General features: G+C 39.6%; 1 protein-coding gene across 3 annotated transcripts in view; it reads right to left on the bottom strand.

The window, feature by feature from the left end:
• phactr3a (phosphatase and actin regulator 3a) overlaps positions 1 to 21,248 on the bottom strand; it is a 34,016-nt gene that overhangs the window by 4,267 nt on the left and 8,501 nt on the right. Inside the window, exons 2-7 of one of the 3 annotated variants that reach the window (XM_077550702.1) lie at positions 7,567 to 7,731; positions 7,265 to 7,429; positions 6,442 to 6,663; positions 5,522 to 5,747; positions 5,025 to 5,281; positions 3,358 to 3,511 (exon numbers count right to left, since the gene is read on the bottom strand). In XM_077550702.1, coding sequence (XP_077406828.1) covers positions 3,358 to 3,511; positions 5,025 to 5,281; positions 5,522 to 5,747; positions 6,442 to 6,663; positions 7,265 to 7,429; positions 7,567 to 7,731 — 1,189 coding nt within the window. The remainder of the gene's footprint in view (positions 1 to 3,357; positions 3,512 to 5,024; positions 5,282 to 5,521; positions 5,748 to 6,441; positions 6,664 to 7,264; positions 7,430 to 7,566; positions 7,732 to 21,248) is intronic. The other 2 variants (XM_077550712.1, XM_077550721.1) reach the window with 2 other exon arrangements.

The raw sequence follows: 21,248 nt of genomic DNA, 5'->3' as shown, positions 1-21,248 counted from the left end.
TATTAAATTGAAATGCCTCACTTTAAGGCAGAATAACTGCTTTTTTTTCTCTCATTGAAAACTATATTATGCTTGTCAAAAATATACTATAGTATGCTATGATATTATCCATTAATTTTGAGTGTGCAATTAACCTTACATGCAATGTTTTTGAACTACATAAGCAAAGGGAGAACACGCACTCTACCCCTCTTTGCTGTCAACTTGAGTTTGAATGGTTGCTTGTCTACATGTACCCTACAATTGACTGGTGACCAGTCCAGGGTGTACTCTACTTCTCGCCCAGTCATCTGTGATAGACTCCAGCTCACCCACGACCCTGTCCTGACGACAAGGGGTAAAAAAAAAAAAAAAAAAAAGAAAAGATGCTTAGGTTAAAACCCCTGGGTGTTATTATAGTTTGATTAAATTCTTGTAATTTTTGCCAAAATCTGGCATTTCCTTTGAAGTGTGATAACTTAGTCAAGTTTTTTTTAATGCCCTCTATGGACAATAATAGCAGTATTATGCTAACAGCAAAATTAACTATGCTGTATATAGGAAAAAATAAAGGTCTAATTTGAATATTTCATATGACATATTTAGAGGCTTGAATAAGTCCATAAGTCATAACAATATAATTTTTTTATGCATGCCAGTTTTTCACAATGGCATTTTTCTGAATAGCACAAAACTCTTGTAATTTTGCCAAAATCTGGCATTTCCTTTGAAGTGAGATAACTTAGTCATTTATGAATATTTTTTCACTTTCAACCGCTCAAAATGTTCAGTGGCATCAGACCTATCTATACATATATAGTTTTTATTTTATTTTATTTTTTTAATGCCCCCTATGGACATTAATAGCAGTATTATGCTAATAGCAAGACTAACTATGCTGTATATATATATATATATATATATATATATATATAAAATAAAAGACTAATTTGAATATTTCATATGACATAGTTAGAGGCTTAAACAAGGTCATAAGTCATAACAATCGATTTTTTTTATGCATGCCCAGTTTTTACACAATGGCATTTTTCAAAACTCTTGTAATTTTGCCAAAATCAGGCATTTCCTTTGAAGTGAGATAACTTAGTCATTTATGAATATTTTTTTCACTTTCAACCGCTCAAAATGTTCAGTGGCATCAGACCCATCTATACATATATAGTTTTTATTTTATTTTTTTAATGCCCCCTATGGACAATAATAGCGGTATTATTAAGACTAACTATGCTGTATATATATATATAAAATAAAATAATAATTTATATATTTCATATGACATAGTTAGAGGCTCAAACAAGTCCATAAATCATAACAATAGAATTTTTTTATGCATGCATTTTGTATTCATTTATTAGCCTTTGGTGCTACCTAGTGGATTTTTGTGTTAACACTCTAAACACACAAATTCCTCTATTTTCATGTTCATGACTCGTCAAAGAAGCGATTGCATCACGGAAAATGCATTATAACACATCAGGTTTACAGCATATCAAAAACTGTGATTTATAATGGGAGTCAATGAGCCAAAATCGGGCATTATTACAACTTCGTGTGAATCTCTCCCTCCTGTTTGGTAATAATTATAAATTACAGCATGGCGCCAATTTGAACTTCTACATTTTTAAACAATCCTGGTAAAATGTCAGGTCCCTAGTGTATTTTTTTCAAATGCTTTTTCTTTGATGAAAAACAAAAAAAAGCCAGAAAATGGACAAATAACGCCCAGGGGTTAATTGGTACTGTTTATACAGTTTTTCTACATAGTTGCACTTTTATTTTTGGCTTGGCGCGAAAGAACTGTTTGAACTGCCGTAAGTAAAGGGAAAAAAAGTCAGCCGATGCAAAAAATGTCTGCGCTGTGCACCACTATGGAGCACATAAAAAGACAACTGGAATCCCAATCGATCCTTCTGAGCTCATTCATTCTAGATGGGAATTAAAGCAGCCTGCAACATGCTGCTGTCTGGAGTGAGGTCTTTACATAACATGCAGCCTCTCTCACTGTCATGCTACAAGTGGAACTGCTTTAAAATCACTGGCCCTGCATCCTTCTATATGACAGCTGATTGATGTTTGAAAGCAAGTTAGCAAAAACCTCTCCTGTAACTCAAGTTTAGAATCATCTCCTCACAGGATAGATGGGGTGTCAGCAGTATTCTTAGTAGTCTCTGAGACAAGGCGCGCAATGTTTCTGTAGGATGTGCGGAAGCATCTCTGTGCATGCCTTTGTGTTATGTTATTCTTAAACTATCTACTTATGCAATACATTCAGCGGCGTGCCTCATGTTTGATATGCGGGTGCTTGAGAATCTGGATCTTGCGATAAATTCACAAAGGAGATCACAGCTGTTGTTCAATTTGGACATTATGTTCCTCGGCTGCGTAACCCAAAAAAAAAAAAAACAGTTCTATTTTCGTCCCAGCATGAAGGCACTTGCTAATGTGAGTCAGTGCATCTTGTTCAAAGAGGTTTCCTAGAGGCACACTCTGTCTGTACCTGTTGCTGAGAGGATTGCTCACTCATGCTCATTGCTGAATAATTGTTGTTTGTTTAGAGTCCAGCATTCCCATTGCTGTTCTTAAACAATAAGCTGACTTCTTAATTGATTTGTTCAAGAACAAATTATTATTCTCATTGGTCTCACCAATATATCATAGTGTTTCTTTCTGATAGTGTATATTTAATTCAGAGCAATGATTAATTTGTGAAGTAAATTTTTCTAAAAAAAAATTTTTTTAAAAAGCCTGTTCACAGGGTCACCAGCCTCGAGTTAACTTGATGGGTATTATTAACCCCTGACTCCCCCCCATGCCCCCCACCAACCCCCTCTCAACTTCTTGGCTTCCAAGGGTCTAGCTGAGGTGTAACAACGGCGGGATGGCAGCAGTGTGAAAGAGAATAGTCAAAAGCCGGTTATTATGTAGATTAAAAAAAAAAAAGTTAAATTGACCACATTTTAATGTGGGGTATTGGGCCATGGGCAGTGATATACATTACAGGGCCAATGATGATTTTGGCAGGGGTCACAATTTGCGTCCTTGTCGCCAGACAAGGCCACCACCCGAAAAGGCTTATCGTCGAACCCTGCTTCCTCACAGGGTATAGCATTGCCTTTCCAGTTCACGTAGAGTTAAATTCTCTAAGATACTGTTATTCACTACTATATTCTCGTCAATTACTTAATTCAATTGTTCAGTAGGGAACTATAAACAATATATATTGAATGGCCACCAATTCGCTTTTTAGCACACATATTTATATTGTTTCTACAATTCAATTTTCACCTGCCACTCAAAAGATCTCTGCACGCCCCTGATTACAGCAATTACTAGAAAAGGAAAGAAAACATTGGTTACTTAGCGAGCTTCATCTCAATCTGCTGCCGTATTTCTTGCCGCTCCTGGTCACTCCTTGCCGGGAAGATGTTCCTGTCTTCCAGCTCCTGCTTGGTGGGTCTGTTTCGTAGTTTGACAGCCAGTAACTCCTTCCTTAACCTGCGAGGAAGTGTCCCTGCATAAAAAAAGAAAGAAAACATTTATCATATATACAGTTAACAATTAAATGCTCTTTGTCTAGATAGCACGAGGTAGAATGTATGTGTCCACCTTTTGCTATTTATAAAAGTTAATTTGTGCGTAAATTGGGAGAAGATCATCATTATTTCTGGTTACATTATACTGAAATCTCGATTTAATGGACTAATTGGGGGAGGTGTTACCCGTTGGAGACGATTGTCCACAAAATTGAAGGTTCTTTTTTTTGTGGGGGGGCTAAAAACACCCAATGCAGTACAAAATTATTATGTTGCACTTTTTCCGTGGCCTAAATAATGCCCAGTAGGCTACACACTCACAGTGCATAATTATTGGGAGAAAAAAGCTTGAAACTCTTTATCGAAACTTAACTGACAAGTGCTTGGAGTTGTGGGGGCACAATGTTAGCGCGCTTCCTTTTTTTCCCACCTCCATTATGATTGGGTTCCATAGATAAAGGCTTTACAAAAGAATAACTGCATGAACTACATAAAATAGCATGTGAGAGATGTATAAATGTACTCCATGACGAGAACTCGTGCCAGTAAACAACAGCAATAGATATGAATATGAATGAATGAATATGTAGATATGACTGCTATGATTCCTCCTTTGGCTGCGTGCCTACGGCGAGCTAAGCTAATGTGCATGTTTTTTGTTACCTTTGATGGGGCAGTCGTCCCTGCTAATATGGCCGGCACCTATGTCCAATCATTGCCATTGATGGGAAAGTCGCCTGTGCCAAAATGACCGCCACATAGGATCATCTATGAGCAAGCTTTAGTCTACTATGTTTCGGTGACAACATTGGTCAACCTTTGACTTGGTCACTTCTTTGCTTTTCGAGGCCGAGGGTCTATCCTTTTACCACCTCAAAAGCACCTCCGTTTTATCATCATTAGCCTGAAATTTTTGGATTTCAGTTGACAGGGTACACCACGTGGAGGTTGATGACTTGTACCCCTACCAACACCAGCGCCTCACCTCCAGGCATGTGTCTTCCAAGGTCTGCCTGGGTCAAGCTCAACCGCCTTCGAACTGGCATTGGGCTTTTCCGCTCAACTATGCACCGTTGGGGAATGGCTCCCACTGCAACCTGTGAGTGTGGTGCAGAGGATCTATCTGCAGATCATGTGATAACATTTTGCCCCATGTATTATCATCCAGATGGGGTTCATGGTCTGACAGCTATTGATGAGAATCTGGTCTATTGGCCACAAACGAAGAAGAAGAAGTAGCTCAACCCAGAAATATGTTCTCTATATCAGTCTGTTAATTACCCCACAGTGGCATTTACTTGCGCTGTGGCCGATTGCAGCCAATTCTAGAACTATAACAGACTTTGGCAACTACTGTACAAAGTGATGTTCTGAGAGGACCGGACACTATTTTTGGTCTGTTCTATCTGCAGTCTGTTGGTTCTGTGGGTTCCTTAAATCGAGGTTCCATTGTACATTTTGGTTTGGTCTAGAGCGAAGCAAATGACCCACCCGAGATGACAGAGTCGTTCCATTCATCCAGATCAGTGGGGAGACCCGATGTGTTGGAGAAGCACTGGTCCAGCCGCACGTTCTCCTTGTTCTCCTCTGCCTCCTTCTTGGGCCAGTCGGAGCCGCCGCCACCTCCGACGCAAATGCCCGCCAGAGAGGATGTGTGTTGGTTCTCTGAGCTGCAGGAGCGAGAGAGACGTCCGTCCGAGCACCACAACCGTGGGGGTGTTGAGCCCTGCTCACACCCTTCATGCACACTGCATGGACGCACAACCACAAGAAGAGAAATGTCAACAAAAAGGTCATAACACTGCAGGGAGATTTGGATTTCACAGCCCATCTCATAACGGGTTGCGGATACAATATTACCAAAAGCTACTTCTTCTATAGCAAAAAGTTAGACGCTCGACCCGAGACAGTCTGCATGTTCTCACCCACAACGTGAACTCTGCATGAGTTTGTTTTTATCTCTACTAAGCAGATATGTGCAGGCTCACCTCTCCTGTCTGTTCTTGGTGGCGAACGCTCTTTGCAGTTCTTCCATAATACAACTAGGGGGCATAGGTGGGTGAATCATATTGCCAAGATGAGGCGACCCTGAGGAATTGGCTAGGGGCCCTCGTAAGGGCAGGGTGATGGGCACCAGACACTCTGTGGTCCTGTGTGGAGGCTCCTTGGGGTGATAGGAGGGGTGGTGAAGAGGGAGTGACACGGGGCCTGAATCTGGGGGGGAAAAAGACTTATTATCTGTCCATCCATGTTCTATATTGCATATTATCACTGGGGTCACAGGTGAGCGGCGAGAGGTGGGGTTCACCATGGACTGGTCACCAGCCAAGCACACATTTACAACCATTCACATTCACACTTTGGACAATTTGGTATCCTCAATGAATCTAACATGCATGTGTGTTTTTTCTCAATGTGGGAGGAAGCCCATGCAAGTCCGGGGAGAACATGCAAACCACACTGGATGGACCCGAAACCACACAGCTGTGAGGCATACTACTGATCACTTCGCTTGTGTTGCCTATTTATTATGATTATTTATTTCATCATAATAATAAATTGCATGTAGTAAAAAAAATTTTTTTAAAAGTGTAAAAATAGTTTTTTTTTTTTTAACAAATAAATGATCTATTGAAATCAGAGGATGCCCCATCTAGATATAGAGTAAATACTGGGACACCAATTGCCCTCAATGGGAATCTCGCCAACTCTAGGATCTTCTCGACTTTCTAAACATGTTGGATTGCATTTGTTGAAGCTCATCTCAAAACGTTTTTAATGCTGGTGGGGTTCAGGATGTTCAAGTTTTTCTAAACTAAGCTAATCCAAGCATGCATGCACTGGGAATACAATGGCTAAAGTGTCACCAAGTTAAGTATGACAGTGTCCAAAATAATGCAACACTCACCGTCTCCAGTTGTAAGCTGTGGCAATAGTTTTGGAGGTATTTGTGGCGGAGACGTTCCAGGAGCAATCTCCTCCTCTGCTCTTTCTTCCATTCGCTCTCTGGTGTCCTGCAGGCCCTCGGATAACTCGCCTGCAGGGCGCACTTCTTGGTCTCTTTCCTCATCTTTTAGTGCAGCATTTACAGTTTCTTCCAGACGCTCGCAGTTCTGAAGGGGGGTGACTACTTGAAGCGGGGGAAGAAATGAATCATAGTTATTTTGGCATATTAAGTGTGTAGTTAAAGTTGGTCGGTTGTCACACACACTTAAGTGGGGTGAAATTTGTTCTTCGCATTTGACCCATCTCCTGAGGGAGCAGTGAGAAACAGCCGTGCCGTGCTCTGGAATCATTTGGTGATCTAACCCCCACAATTCCAACACTTAATGCTGAGCTTTATCAATGTATTTTTTATTTGTAGGTATTTATTATCTTTGTCTATTACGTCTTTTTTTAATGTACTTTTCATGACTTATTTGGCACAGTTCGACCCCCACTGATATCATTATGCATTACTGATACAACCCTCCCGTCCTGGGCTCCAAACTTTGCTGCCGTCTACTGGTAAGCACAATTCAACATTGGCAGTAGTACAAAAACAAGCTCCCATCGAGTCAATGCTGTTTTATTATTCTTTGTGCTACTTCCAATTGGTTTTAGGCATTCGTTCAGGTCAATTACTGCAATCTTATACACTGTTGTTTAGTCACGAAGCCCACATTGCAAATCTATTCTATGCCCTTCTATATCTACAATGCTCACTGACAGCCAGTGAGGGATTTTTCTACCTGGAAGTGAATGCTCCTCTGGTCCAAGGTATTCCACACTGCTGACGGTGAGGTTTGAGTTCAAAGGTCCCCCAAAACCGCCAAGCAGAAGTGTTCCGTCTGAACAGCAGCCCTGGCTGGAGGAGTTTGGATCATGGTAGAGAAGGCCACTGGATAATGCTACATCTGTTCACGGAGACAAGCAGGACTGGAGGTGATCATGTCAATATTGTGTTTGTGTGTGATTATTGCTTGAATCTCATCTACTCTCTTTTCCATGCTACTGACTCTTTAACAAAGTAATAGCAGTGTATGTCGTGTACCTGTGGAACTCTGTTTTAGCTTTTCATTTTTCTTTTTCCTCCACTTCCAGGGCTTGAAGATGCGGCCCAGTGTAGCCAGCTTGCTGTTCCGCCTGATGGGTGGAGTGTGGACCCCGGTCACCAGGCAGCCGGTACGTAGCACCCTCTGCTGGTCCAGCACATCTACTGATTACGAGAAGTGTGAAACAATTAGGTTGTTGTTAGATTGCTTTCACGCTTTGAACGGCCCTACTTTAACCTTTAAGAACATTTACTCCAATTCATTGCAAGGCAACTTTATTTATATAGTACATTTGATACAAGGCGGCACACAATGTGCTTCACACAACCGAAAGCATTTACAAACAACAGCTGAAGACATTCAAAGGTAAAGCAAAACAAAAATATCTCATTATAATTACTTAAAGAAAAGATTGACATCATTTTAACACATTTACAAAGGAAAGATTTAGACATTTAAAAGCAAAGGAAAAAAGTAACTTTCTTAAATTACTAAAAGTATAGTTAAATTGATTTGACCTAATCAAAATGTGTGTGTGGGGGGGGGGGGGGGTATTTTTCATTTGACACTGACACAATATACTAATTGCATTGCTGCCATTTGAGGAAATGGATATATATAGCTGCGTGTTGCATATCCGTGACCGCCAACATTGGCATTGTAAAGCATTTGACCCACAGGTAACATATAAAGACTGAACAAAATGGGTTCAAGGACTGACCCTTGAGGGACCCAACATGTCATGACCATTCTATCTGATTCATAACTTCCAATCCTCACAAAATAATCATTTTCAACGAGTAGGGCTGGGAAATAAATCAAATTAATTCGATACATCGTCATTTTAAAAATCATGAAATCAAATGTGGTCTTTTGGATTATTAAAAGATCTTGTTCTTATGTTGTGTTACATTCAAATGTTTTTGTGGCAGAATGCTGGATGGGTGCTTTACAAGACATGTTTACAATAGCTACCAACTACTTAATTGTGGCATTTAAGAAAAAACTATGAATGTTAAATTTATGTCAAAACTAATTTAGAATCAGTATACAGTACATTATTGTTGTCTGAACATTTTGCACAGGAATTATTTTTGAATAAATGAAACCTTTAAATAAATATTTGTTGGGTTTATTAGATTAAAATCAATTAAAATCGTAATCTGAATGTCTGTAAAAAGAAAAAAAAGAGAGATTTTATTTTTTGGCCCTACCTCAGAGTAGCATCTGCACCATATAATCCTATTTCTAAAAAAATTCTAGCCTTTTAACACTATATTATGATCAACTGTATCAAACGTTGCCGTGAGATCCAATAAGACTAGGACTGACACCTTCCCAGCATCAGTATTCAATCTTAATAAGAGCTGTTTTTGTACTGTGATGAGGTTGGAAATCTGATTGAAATGTACCAGAGAGTCCGTTCGCCAGCCAATCACAGGGCACATATAGACAAACAACCACTCACACCTAATTTAGGGTCCAGCAAATACAAAAAAAGGCAGAGCAGTGATTCAAACCTCAAACATCAGACCATGAGGCAGCCCATGAGTAATAATAATAATAATTATTATTATTATAAGTTACACAATGTGTTTGTTACTAGTGTGGTTAGCTTGTAGTGGTGTAGAACTATATAGAATCTTACCGAGCGCTGTTTGAAGTTTTCACTTTTTGACAAAAGGAAAATATTCAAAACACTGCTCTGCCTTGTCAACCAAAAGTGGATGGCGGACTTCTTTTTTTAAACAGCTTTTGTATTACTCAAGAGACTGTGGCACAGGGACATTTTCATGCTGCCTGTGCTCACTTTCTTTTCTGATGAAATACATTTTATTTGTAGGTGCTGTTATGGCCACTCAAGGACTGAGTCACACATAAAACAGGAGCAGTGAAAATAAAATGAGAATTAACATAAAGCAGCTAAAATGGATTAAATTGCTCAATAAATGGTGAATTTTACGGCATCCAAAATAAAATAATTAAAAAATGATAATAATGTTATAGAAGCGCAATATGAAAGCACTGGTATTTATGAGACAAGGGCCTATACGGGAGCCTAATGTGAATATTTTGGGCTGCCATTTTATGTTCTCCAACACAAAAACAACTCGGAACTCTTTCACAAAACCAAATGCCAGGAAAGTATGGAAATGTACCCAAAATTTAAAGCGCTGCATAAGAATGTCAGCAAAATATCCAGTAGGCTATACTGTAATGTTGCCATCTGGAGGCTGATTTCTTTGTTCAAATATTCATCTAAGGAGAGGAAGATCTGTGATTGTGGTGCAGAGTATAGTCGAGAAGGATGGTGGTGATGGGGGGGGGGGCTCTTTGTCAAGTTTTTAAAAAATCTTTTTGCGTCTTCACAATGACAGTATGTCGGTAGGAAAGTGTGGGGTGATTGTCAGGTCAGAGGAGAGTATGAAAGAGTAAGAATGACTGTGGTGAGGATTTTGGTTAAGGTGAGCTTGACAAGTGACAAAAGGTCACAGGCCTCGCCCATGTCACTCCTGTCATTATCTTGCTTGCATGCCGCGTGGCGCCGCCAGCTGAATCCAGGTCAATCTTGAAGCAAAATACACCAAAGAGTGCAAATAAAGAAGAAGAGGAGGAGGAGCAAGCGGGAGGAGGGATAGAGGCGTTGCCTGTATGTGTATGTGTGTGGGAAGGGGAGAGGAGGTGGGGTCAGGCCCACTGCTGTTGCCATGACAACCACATCCAGATGCTGTTGCAGCACTGGGAGCTGGCGGGATCGAGCGAGAAAGAGAGGAGGAGACCCATACACACACACACGGATGCTGCCACATCTAACGACAGTGGCCATGCACCGGGTGCATTGTGGGAAAGCATGGTGGGCGGGGAGAGAAGCCACATGGAGGATGAGATGCGTGCTCCTTTTGAAGGCGGAAGGGGGTGCTAAGAAGGGGGGGGGGGGGTTACAGTAAGAAAAAGGGAGAGGGGTTGTTGCTATCCGGAAGAGATGGCCACAGAATGTGGGCTCGTCCAATCAGGGCGCAGTCCTTCGGAATGCATATCAAGCCTTTCTCTCATGGGTTGGGGGTGTTGTTCACAGACAATGACAGGAGAACACGGGAATTAGATGGAAACGCATGCAAGCACATAGAGATTTATTTTCTCCATCCAATGAGGAACTAATGAAATGTCTTTCAGTTTAGCATGATCAGGCGCCATGTGGTCATCATATGCCCGTCTAATGAAGCCGCTTCAGCAAACTGGATTTATCAACTGCAGTACTAATCAGGTGGTGACATTGCCACAGATTAATTTAAAGTGGGAATTACAAATCATGAATGGCAAACCAAACATTACAAGCTTGGGCAGCTTCACAGCAGTGGAAAAAAATTGAATGAAATTAAGTCGTCAATATGCTAATGTTGTGTGGTAAGAAATTCAACACAGAAGATGCTGAGTCAGCCACCAGCCACCACACCCCACTTAAACGGCTCGTCAGCACCTTTAAGAGCGTTAGATTTCCTCATAACTACACAGTCTGCAAGTGTCCCCATGACACTGAGGCAAGCAACAGGAATCTGTTCCACTGTTCACATCAAAACAAGCTACCATAGCCCCAGTCGAGCTGCTGTGGTACCTGACCGATATGCAGTTTTTTAATGTCCATCCATCCATCCATCCATTTTCTTGACCGCTTTTCCTCACAAGGGTCGCGGGGGTGCTGGAGCCTATCCCAGCTGGCTTCGGGCAGTAGGCAGGGTACACCCTGAACTGGTTGCCAGCCAATCACAGCATTTCACAACATTTTTTAATGTCATTTTTTGTTTTCTTCTGTCAGTAAAGCTGTCGTTTGGTCATGTCTCTCACAGCTGTGGAGCCTAAACTTACCGGACACCTGAGGTCACGTGAAGCAGATGGCATGTTGCTTAAAATAGGCTCCTCATCCAGAACTTTCCACACACTGGTAAAAAAAAATAAAAAAAATTCCTGTTCCTGTAATTATTTATTGGTTGCCACATTATGGTGTGCACCATTATCTGCAATCAACAGCATGTTCTCTGACAAGGAGGCGATAGACAATGAATAGGACAAAAGCCGGCGAGCATTCCCAACGCTGGCAAACAGGCACAGTGAGCCTTGCGCCAGCACAAAAGTCAGAATTTCCGCATGTACCGACTACGAAAATAAACCTCAGTCTAAGTCTAAACCTCAGTCAGGAACGCAAAAGCATAATATGTGACGCAAGAAAGATGTCTTAAGATGACGGGACCATTACGTTTTCAATTCTGAGGCGATGGGAAATGCTTAGAGCACCACATTGTTTGTTTGTGCGATCACATTTTGGCGAGTAATGTATTGGCAATAAACAACGTGCACCCTGACTGTATGAGAATGAGGCAACAGATGAGTGAATTATTATGAAGCCTCCCACTAACATTAAGCACAGAAATCTCTGTTCTGCTAACAGCCAGTTAACTCTTGACATTTAAAGACAACTTAACATCATCACAGTGTACTGTACACAGACAATGACGGGACTATACCATCTTTTGTTTTCTTTTTTTTTCTGGGGAAGATATAACATTTCCATTGTGAATGCAGGAAACAAAAAGGAAACTAAAACTTAAAAATACTGCGCTAAGTGCAGTAGTAGGTGTTTGTTACCGAGACTTTCACGCTACATGGAAAATAATGAATGTGAACTGAAAATATAAATTCTTAATTTTTATTTATATATTCAACAAAATGTAATGAGTTCTGATGCCAAACATGCAACTTAACACCACTAAGTTTGTGGTGTGTGTATTTTATTTGCATAATTCTGTACTGCAAACTAGCATACAAAATTAGTTTCTTCCTCTCCTTTGCTCATGTAGTTGAACAGAACTAGCATTGGTGGAAGTGTAGCTTCAGTTTTACTCACTCCAATCAGATGAAGGTCGCCGGAAATAAAATGTCCTAATTAATGTTGCAAGAGGCAATGCACTTTTTGGTTGTTTGTTTTTGTACATAGAAATATGACTCATTAAAAGAGAACAACTGGCCTAATTTCTTCCCAATATATTCCATCCCCGCACTCTTACAAAATATAATACAGTATGCACCTGCATCACCCACAAAAGTAAAATTCTATTTGAAGGTGAAGCTGAACGAAATTTTGCCCCTTAAAAAGAACATTTCAAATGATACATTTTTACAATATTACATTTGATGGATTTATTTTTTTAATGTAATTAACTTCAAATTCAACATCCCTGACTTTGCTGCTCATACAGACATAAGTGTGCATTATTGCGTACTCTGCGCATTCTAACATCCCCGACTTCACTGCTACTGCTTAAAACACGGTTACTTGGACATTACTGCCATTTGCACTGTATAATTTACTATTGTTTAGTGTCGTGTTTTTATTCCATGTCATTCTTGAAACACAAACCTGGAGTTGGACCCCAATTTTGTTTTATCTGCCCATATATTTACAATAAAGGTCTTCTTTTCTATTCTAGAATGTGTACAAACTTCTAAAAACACTGCCACCTACTGTAGTGAATGTGCAATTACGCTTTATTCTTGTACAGCGGGTTGGCGGAGGCAGGAGCTTATTCCCTGGGGTCTCACGTCTATTTGAGAAGTGTTCATGAATATAATACTATTGTGAGTGACTGTAACATTACGCACACTTTGAACATAAACACTGTGCCTAAATATAGGAAAATTGGACTAAAAGGTTAAATACAACTGAACTGCACTTGGGCAGTAATTCTTTCAATTAGCACTAGAGTGAGCCCGAGTACCACTAGTGGTACTAAAACACACTTTGAGAATCGCTTTGTTAAAAACCCCTTCAGACCCATAGATGGTCACAGTGGATATGACATATTCGTGTGTCTAAACCAATAAAACGCATAATTTGGATGATGTCAACACTTCTGGTTCATGATTGGATCTTAGCTAACTAATCACAATCGCAAGTTGATGCATGATGTTCATGGTAAAAATGTTGCATATAAGCTTGGTAAGTTTACGACACCTTACAGCCATATTATCCTGGCGTCCACTATAACAACTAAACTAAAATATGAGATAACCGCACCCCCAAAAATGTTATGTTGTTCTTATGTGGGAAAAGAGTCAAAATAAGCTAAAAAATAATAAAAAACAAATGAAATTTTGTCCAGAAATAAAACAGGTCTGAAGGGGCTACTGTGTTGATTAAACTTGAGGGGCGGGGGAAATGAAACAAGTAAACCGGTATTTGTCTGTTTCCTACCTATAGTAATTGTGTGTCTTTATTTTCCTTCAAAATCTTAAATCTCATTAAAATTGTTACAATGTCTGTGCAAACTACAAGTATAAAACCTGACTCATTTATGCCTTGAAGTGAGGACTGAAAAAAATATTCTGTTACAAATAACACATAAACAGTAAAGCCATGGTTCAAAACAAAAAAAAAACTCATAATATAGTGCACTTCCTTGCGATCCTTTTTCCATTTCTTATAGATATAAACGGCATCAGCCAAGCGACCGCCGTTTTCTGACCAGTATCTCTCTCACTCTGCTCCTTTCCACCTGCACAATGTGTCCTTGAGTGGACACCTCCTTCCTTACTCACTGCCACGCCAGCTAGCCTCCTCGCGTTGCCCCCCTGGCTTTACAACTGCGCTGCCATCTGTCCGTGGCCTTTCTGCCTCAGGGGCCCCGCCACACAAAATGACTAACAGGAAGTGAGGAGCAGACGGGCTCCAGCGACATGAAATGAAAACAGTTTGCACGAGAAAAAGACGGCGACCCGTTTTGGTTGTCAAGTGAGTTATTCACGGAAAATCTGAGATGACAGTGAGCTTCTTCACAAAATAGCAAGATTGAAATTGTTGTGAAAGAAGATTCTGTAAGTGTGGTTTTCATGCTTCTATGAAGGGTTATGTTGGGTTACTCCCTGCTATCAAACATGCAGTTTTTTAATGAGATGTGTTCAGTTATCCATAAGAAAAAAGTCACTGTGACATTTTAGCTGTAGCCTGTCGGAATTTCTGGAGAAACTGAGTTTGAATGCTAAAATGTTGAATGAACAGATATGGAAATGTGGAATGATTTTGAATGAATGATATGGAATAATTTGGAATTGTATTGGGGCCAAATGTGGAACGATAATGATGTCGAAAGATCTGGAATGGTTATGAAAAATATGCAATATGTTGGTGTATCAATGTTGAAAATTGTGTTGAAAAAGTGAATTGAATGAGCTGAATATTTAAAATTTTGAATGATAATGATGTGGAATCGGAATAGGAAATTTTTGTTTGAAAAATGTACAATTGTGGAAAAACTAAATTTTTGATGAGAAATACCCTGGATGGCATGAATTTTATAATATGTTGAAATTGGAATGATGTGAATCAGATGAATTGTGTAGAAGGAGATCCATGTCAAAAAGTAGGAGGAATAATTATAGTAAAAAATAATTATTATTATTTGTGAATGTCAAAAAAGAGCTTGGAATTAGAATGAATGTTCTGCTTAGAAATGGTAGCAAAATAGTCATTGCGAGATGATCAAGTTGTGGGAATTTGCACAGGGACTACTTGTACATACAGATGTTCAGTCTGATATTAACCTGACATACTGCATGGCCCCAATGCTGGGGAAGGCCATCCCAGATCATTTACAGTGCAAGTGTGCAGACCACTGGCATCAAAAGCGAGAAATCATGTCAGTGATGCCAACAGCCAATAGGAAAAGGCCAGAGGCCCTTGTTGGTTACCATATGTTACGTTTGAGAATGAGGGCTATGATGAGGGAGAGCCTCTATCCTGCATTAAAATGACAATTCAATAGCAGGGCAGATGTGTTTTGAAATTAGGACTTTTTTATTCTTGGTGAAAATTTTGGATGATATAATGTAACAATTTTAAAAAGGCATGTGGACCTGTTGTGCTCCATGGGCCTCCTCCACCAGGTCAAGCAGATACTTCTTTTTTTCTTTTTCTTTTTTACACCTTTAAAGCAATGAATACTTCAATCTTGCTGCTCTCCCATCTTCAGCTTCAAACAACAAGAGAAAATAAAAGTGGACTAAGAGCCACTGTGAAGGAAGCTATGCTCTATCTTGATTGGAGAAAATTGCATTTGGTAATTTATAATTGAATGCTACATGTACTAAAGGGGGTTCCAGCTCCATTGGTTCGATGAAGACTCCAGTAGGTGTGAATGGTTGCCTTGACAGTATGTGTCAGTCCTGTGATTGGCAGATGTTAAGACCCCTGAACCCAGACCATACTCAAAATGTATCTTACGCTCTTGTTTCGGTTAACAGGTTGGCACCAACACAATTCTCCAGATTTACAGTAGTTCATGCACAAGTATAAAAAATTATTCAAGAAAAAAAATGGCAGTGCTACTAATAACGGGAGACACGTGGAGCATATCCGCCCCCGTAGACACGCCTCTGCATTTCACACTAGCAGGAGAAAAAAAATACAGGCTATCTTTGACCAAATGTGTGAAAGCAACACTGCTGCCATCCCAGTGAGCTGAAAAGGTTCCTGCTAAAATTGTTCTTCCTATCACTTACATCAGGGGTGCTCAAGTTTGGTCCTCGAGAGGCCCTATCCAGCCTGTTTTCCATGTTTTTCTCCACTAACACACCTGATTCGTGATCAGGATCGTTATCAGGCTTCTGCTGAGCTTGCTGATTAGCTGATCATTAGATTCAGCTGTGCTGCAGTAGGGAAACATGGAAAACAGGCTGGATATGGGCTGTCGAGGACCGAACTTGAGCACCCCTGACTGGAGACCACTAACAGGCACATTTCCATCCCGTCGCCAATTAGTGGGATATTGGTTGTAACTAGAAAAAAAATCAGCCTATGAGATGTTGATTATAATCTTTCATGAGGAAATTCAGCTTACACACCGCTTTATTTCTTGACCCCAATGGGACTCGAACCATTACACATTCAAACTTTTAGCTGCTCATTCATTAAGCCACTTTAAAAAAAAATTAAAAATTAAAATAGATGGCTGTATATTATCAAACACATTTCATTACACCTTCACCTTTGCAGCTGGGTGAAGTTCCACACTTACGCTAAAACTTTTGACAACATTTTTGGAGAGTTTCTATACACATTTATGAGGTCAGAGGTTGTATAGGGGAGAGAGAGACTGAGAGAGCTCAAGTGCACTGGAGCACAGTCACGAAACAGGAAGGTGTCTTAACATAAGTAATTAAGATTAAAGGGAAAGCAAAGGGTTTTATCCAAATCCTGTGACAAGGTCAGGCTAATTTAGAATAAACTACAATATTAGCATATTCATGCATTTATTCCTACTATTTATGTCCACTAATTCAGGTCATTAATTGCGGAATTTGAGCATGCTGGCTGAAAATATAGACGCAAAGAGCATGCCACGATGGCAGAATGTAATAGTTGTAGTTGGCGGGAAGCTCACATTGCAACATTCATTCACGTTCAATTAATCTCAACTCAAACTGGTATATAATGCCGGCCATCTACAAACATGGCTAGTTGAGCTGCAGTGTGTGTCTATAATGTAATTCATTATGGCAATAACACACCAGACCTTGCATGATGCGTGGCTTGCATTTATCATTAATTTGTTTAATAAGCATGGCAGGAATATCATGCAATACATAAATACATCACACAAATTCAGTGAGAGTGGCAGCTTAAAAAAAGAAAGTCTACTTAACTCATTCGCTGCCATTGACGGCTATAGACATCAAAAATTCATTTTAATTATTTCTATTTAACATTTTTTCCCACTTTTGTTAACAAAAGTATGAAAACCTAGATTTTTTCAAATTGTACATTTAGAACATATAAAATTTGCAATTAATCGTGAGTTAACTATTGAAGTCATGCGATTAATTACAATTAAAAACATTTAATCGCCTGACACAACTAAAAAAAAGATTATAAAAAATTAGGGGTGTCAGGCGATTACATTTTCTTATTGTAATTAATTTCATGACTTCACTAGTTAACTCATGATTAATCACAAATTTTATATATGTTCTAAATGTACAATAACAAAATCTAGGTCACACAAAAGTGGCAAAAAATGTTAAACTAATAGAAATATTTCAAATGAATTTTTGACGTCTATAGTCATCAATGGCAGTGAATGAGTTAATATACTGCGTGACCATAATCATGTAAAGAGAAACATTTAGTCGCATATAACTGTAGTTCCTAACTTGTGTGAGATACTGAAGCACGAATGTAAATATATTTTCATGAAAAGTAAAGTAAATGCAGCTCACTAACCATTAATTGCTATGTAAATTTTTTATTTCATAAAAGGTAAAAAAAAAATTGGTGTTAAGCATTCTTAAATTCAACACTATTTTCTACAAACATTCATCCATTTTCTATACTGCCTATCCTGTTCAGGGTCACGGGGAGGTGGAGCCTATTGCAGCTGACTTGCGGCAAAAGGGTCGCCAGTTAGTCACAGAGCACATGCAGACATCAACCATTCACTCTCACATTTGCACTGAGTGGGAACGGAACCCACACTCACTGCCTGCACGGATGTCAAGTGAATGAAACACACCACGATTCAGTGACTTTTTCTACAATGTATAGCAAACTAGCTTTTTTTAATCTTAAATTAGATTGAAAAATAACAAAACAATCATATCATACAATTATTTACACATCATTCAAAAAGATGATTATTCAAAAGATAATGAAATCACAAGATTGTGTTTGACCGTAGACATTAAATTGTGTTCAGGTCTAATCTGCAGCTGAGTCAAGAAACGTTGCCGTCTAAATTCCAAAATACAAATTTGCTGGATTTCACTCTGGTGGTCCAACAGCTCTGGGTTGTGAGAGGAACCAGGGCTAAAGAGAACTCTTACTCATAAGACAGTCAACTGTAGCTTTTGATGAATCGAGTACATTGAAGTGAGAGTTTGTGTTTAATCACTGCCTGCCGCTGGCCTTGGTGCTGAATCACACTCCACTTGCATATTTTCAGTTTTTTTCTGATAGTAACCTAATGAGGACAAGTGCTATAGAAAATGGATGGATATTTACGATAACTAATTTCTGATAGAGCATCTTTTCAAAAAGTATAACTGGAATAATTATTCAAAGTTATCCGGCTAAAAACAAACTGTCAACTAAAAGTGCCGCATAGGTTTTCTTGTTCTCCCTGTAAATTCGCCATCATGACAAATGTGAGGTTCTGTGACACTGTAATGACGACATTTGTATTTGTACGCACTGACAATAATGAACACAAACGGACTGATTTTACTGCCTGAGTTTTCACTGTGGGGTTGTTTGCACGTTTTCCCTGTACCTGTCATAACGACTATCATGTAAATGTTCTCATGTGGAAATTAGGTAACATTTGTAAGTACTCTGTTTGCCTCCTTACCAGCAATATTTCATTCCTATCCCCCTCATGAATGTATTCCTCGTGGTACTATCTGATTCAGCTTTGTATTTAATTTAGCATCTCCTGAGAGGCATTGCCAGAGAAGCTCAATAAGCCTGTGGTGTACATAAGTGGCCATCTCCACTTCATACCACTCATTTGTTGTCATTTCATTTTTTTCCGACCGACCCCATCGTCCCCTGACCTGCATACCTACCGACCCGACCCACCAACCCACCTATCGGGTTCTGTGCCATGTGCCCCTAGTTTGTCATACATACTTTGCACAAGTGCAAGTGAGTGTGACTGGCATATATTTTCCCATTGGCTTACAAGGCAGCAGAAAAACAAACATTCTATTAAATGTGACTATTTATTAGTTTTCTGTGTATTATTTAAACTTCCACAATTAGAGCCATTAAAATCATCAAAACAATGTTATTGGTAGATTTCTAAGTAGTTACAACTTACTACAGTATACAGGTGCTTGTTGTACAAGCATTTTCAAAAGAGACTTTTAGGGGTCTATTTTGTACCCAGGGCAAGACTAGTGCAAGCTACGGTGTAATTTTGCACATGGGTGGACTTATCTTTTTGTTGTTGTTGGACACAAGCGTAGTTAGAAATGAGCGCCTGTGCTAGGGATAGACCAATATGTTTTTTTCGACTCTGATTTTTAGTAGTCGAGGAGAACGATAACCGATATTTCAAGCCGATATTCATTTGCGGTAAAAGAGAAAATAGCATCAAAATAAATAAATAAAAAAAGCTTTTTCTTTTAAATTTAAACAAAAAATTTACAGCTTTGTTTAAAAAGTATAACAAAAATTGCAGGGTGCATCCAGGGTCATCAGCATGTGTCAAGCTCAATTAAAAACTAAGCAAGTAAATCATTCCCTAAAGTTTTCTACTGTAAATAAAGTTTTACAAAATGTCTTAATTTTGTTTTTCTTTTTTCTTAATTTTTCAAAATAAAGCCTTGGGAGTTCCCAGTGTCAGCATCATTTTTTATAAAGTGCAAAATTTAAATAAATCCCTAAATGAAAAGTTCCCTGCACCAAACTGAGCAACAAATGTATGCGATGTAGCTAATTTGGGGTTTGCGTCAGGGTTCGTAAAAGGTTTCAAAAGATCTTCGCAGACAGTGAAAAATTGTCTGAATATGTTCGAAATGTCTCTGCGATGAGTAAAAACTGTCTGTGACCATCTTACAAATCCTGATGATTCGCTACGTTCGCAAGCATTCACCGCTCAGTGGGATACCAGCTTTATCGGCCTTCAGATTCGTAAAAAGGCAGATAAATAATCGGCCCGGCTAATCTGTGCCTTTGTGGGTAGGAACACGGAAGCATCAACAGACATGGTGGATTCCATGCAGAAGATCCAAATGCCTTCGGTCGGGCTCAGCGTGTTCTGCCAAACTCCCAAACATGTTAACGAGGCTTGTCAATCAAAAAGCGGCAGATTTTACACCCGAGTGCATGTGCGCTGTCTACGAAAATAGAGCTCTCACAGTCAACGCTATCTGTGGCGCATCCATCATGCTGTCATGGCTACTCAGCAATTAGGGGAACTTTGGCTGTCTTTCAACAAAAGGGCCACCTTCTCATGTCTTTCTCCCCTTGTACAGTCTTGCACAACCCTAAAGTCTCAATGCCCGCAGAGGCTTAACCTCTTCACTGTGTTCAGCATGCAACTTCCGGAACTCGGTTTAACATGGCTGCACCTTTTTGCCAAATGCTATTCGACTCCATTAGTTTTATGTAGGACTGTCAGTTCTCTTCTGCATCAGCACAAACCTCGGTCACACATGCAGCTGTAAGGACATAAACAACAGCCGCCGCAACACATGGCGCGCACACTGAAACGTGTGTCATCAGGGAAACACAAATGAGGTTTTTGTTGTTGTCATCTTTCGGCTCGGTTTTCTTGAAGTAGTTGACAGCAAGCAGGATTCAAGATCAAAAAGTGATCCAGATGCAGGTTGTCCATATCGCTACCACGTCACACGCTGATAACAGGAATTATTACCATTTTAATTACAGAGTCAGAGAGAGAATGAGGGAAAATAAAACCAAAATGACTACAATTCACATGGGTAAAAGAATCGGGCCTACATTGAGCCTAATAGTGATAACTGCTTTGAAATCATGTCTGATTGCATAGTGTCATAAACAGCTGTTTTGGGCCGCATTTATTTTGGTTTACCCAATTAAGGTTGCTCTCTGTTGTCTCTCCGCCTCTTTTGCCAGGACCCTTGTACAGTACTCCTGTCATTTTGCATCCTG

The sequence above is a fragment of the Vanacampus margaritifer genome, chromosome 1, assembly GCF_051991255.1.
Source record: "Vanacampus margaritifer isolate UIUO_Vmar chromosome 1, RoL_Vmar_1.0, whole genome shotgun sequence".
NCBI classification, from domain to species: domain Eukaryota; kingdom Metazoa; phylum Chordata; class Actinopteri; order Syngnathiformes; family Syngnathidae; genus Vanacampus; species Vanacampus margaritifer.
Note: the sequence above shows the minus strand (reverse complement) of the source record. Positions and strands in the feature narration are given on the sequence as shown.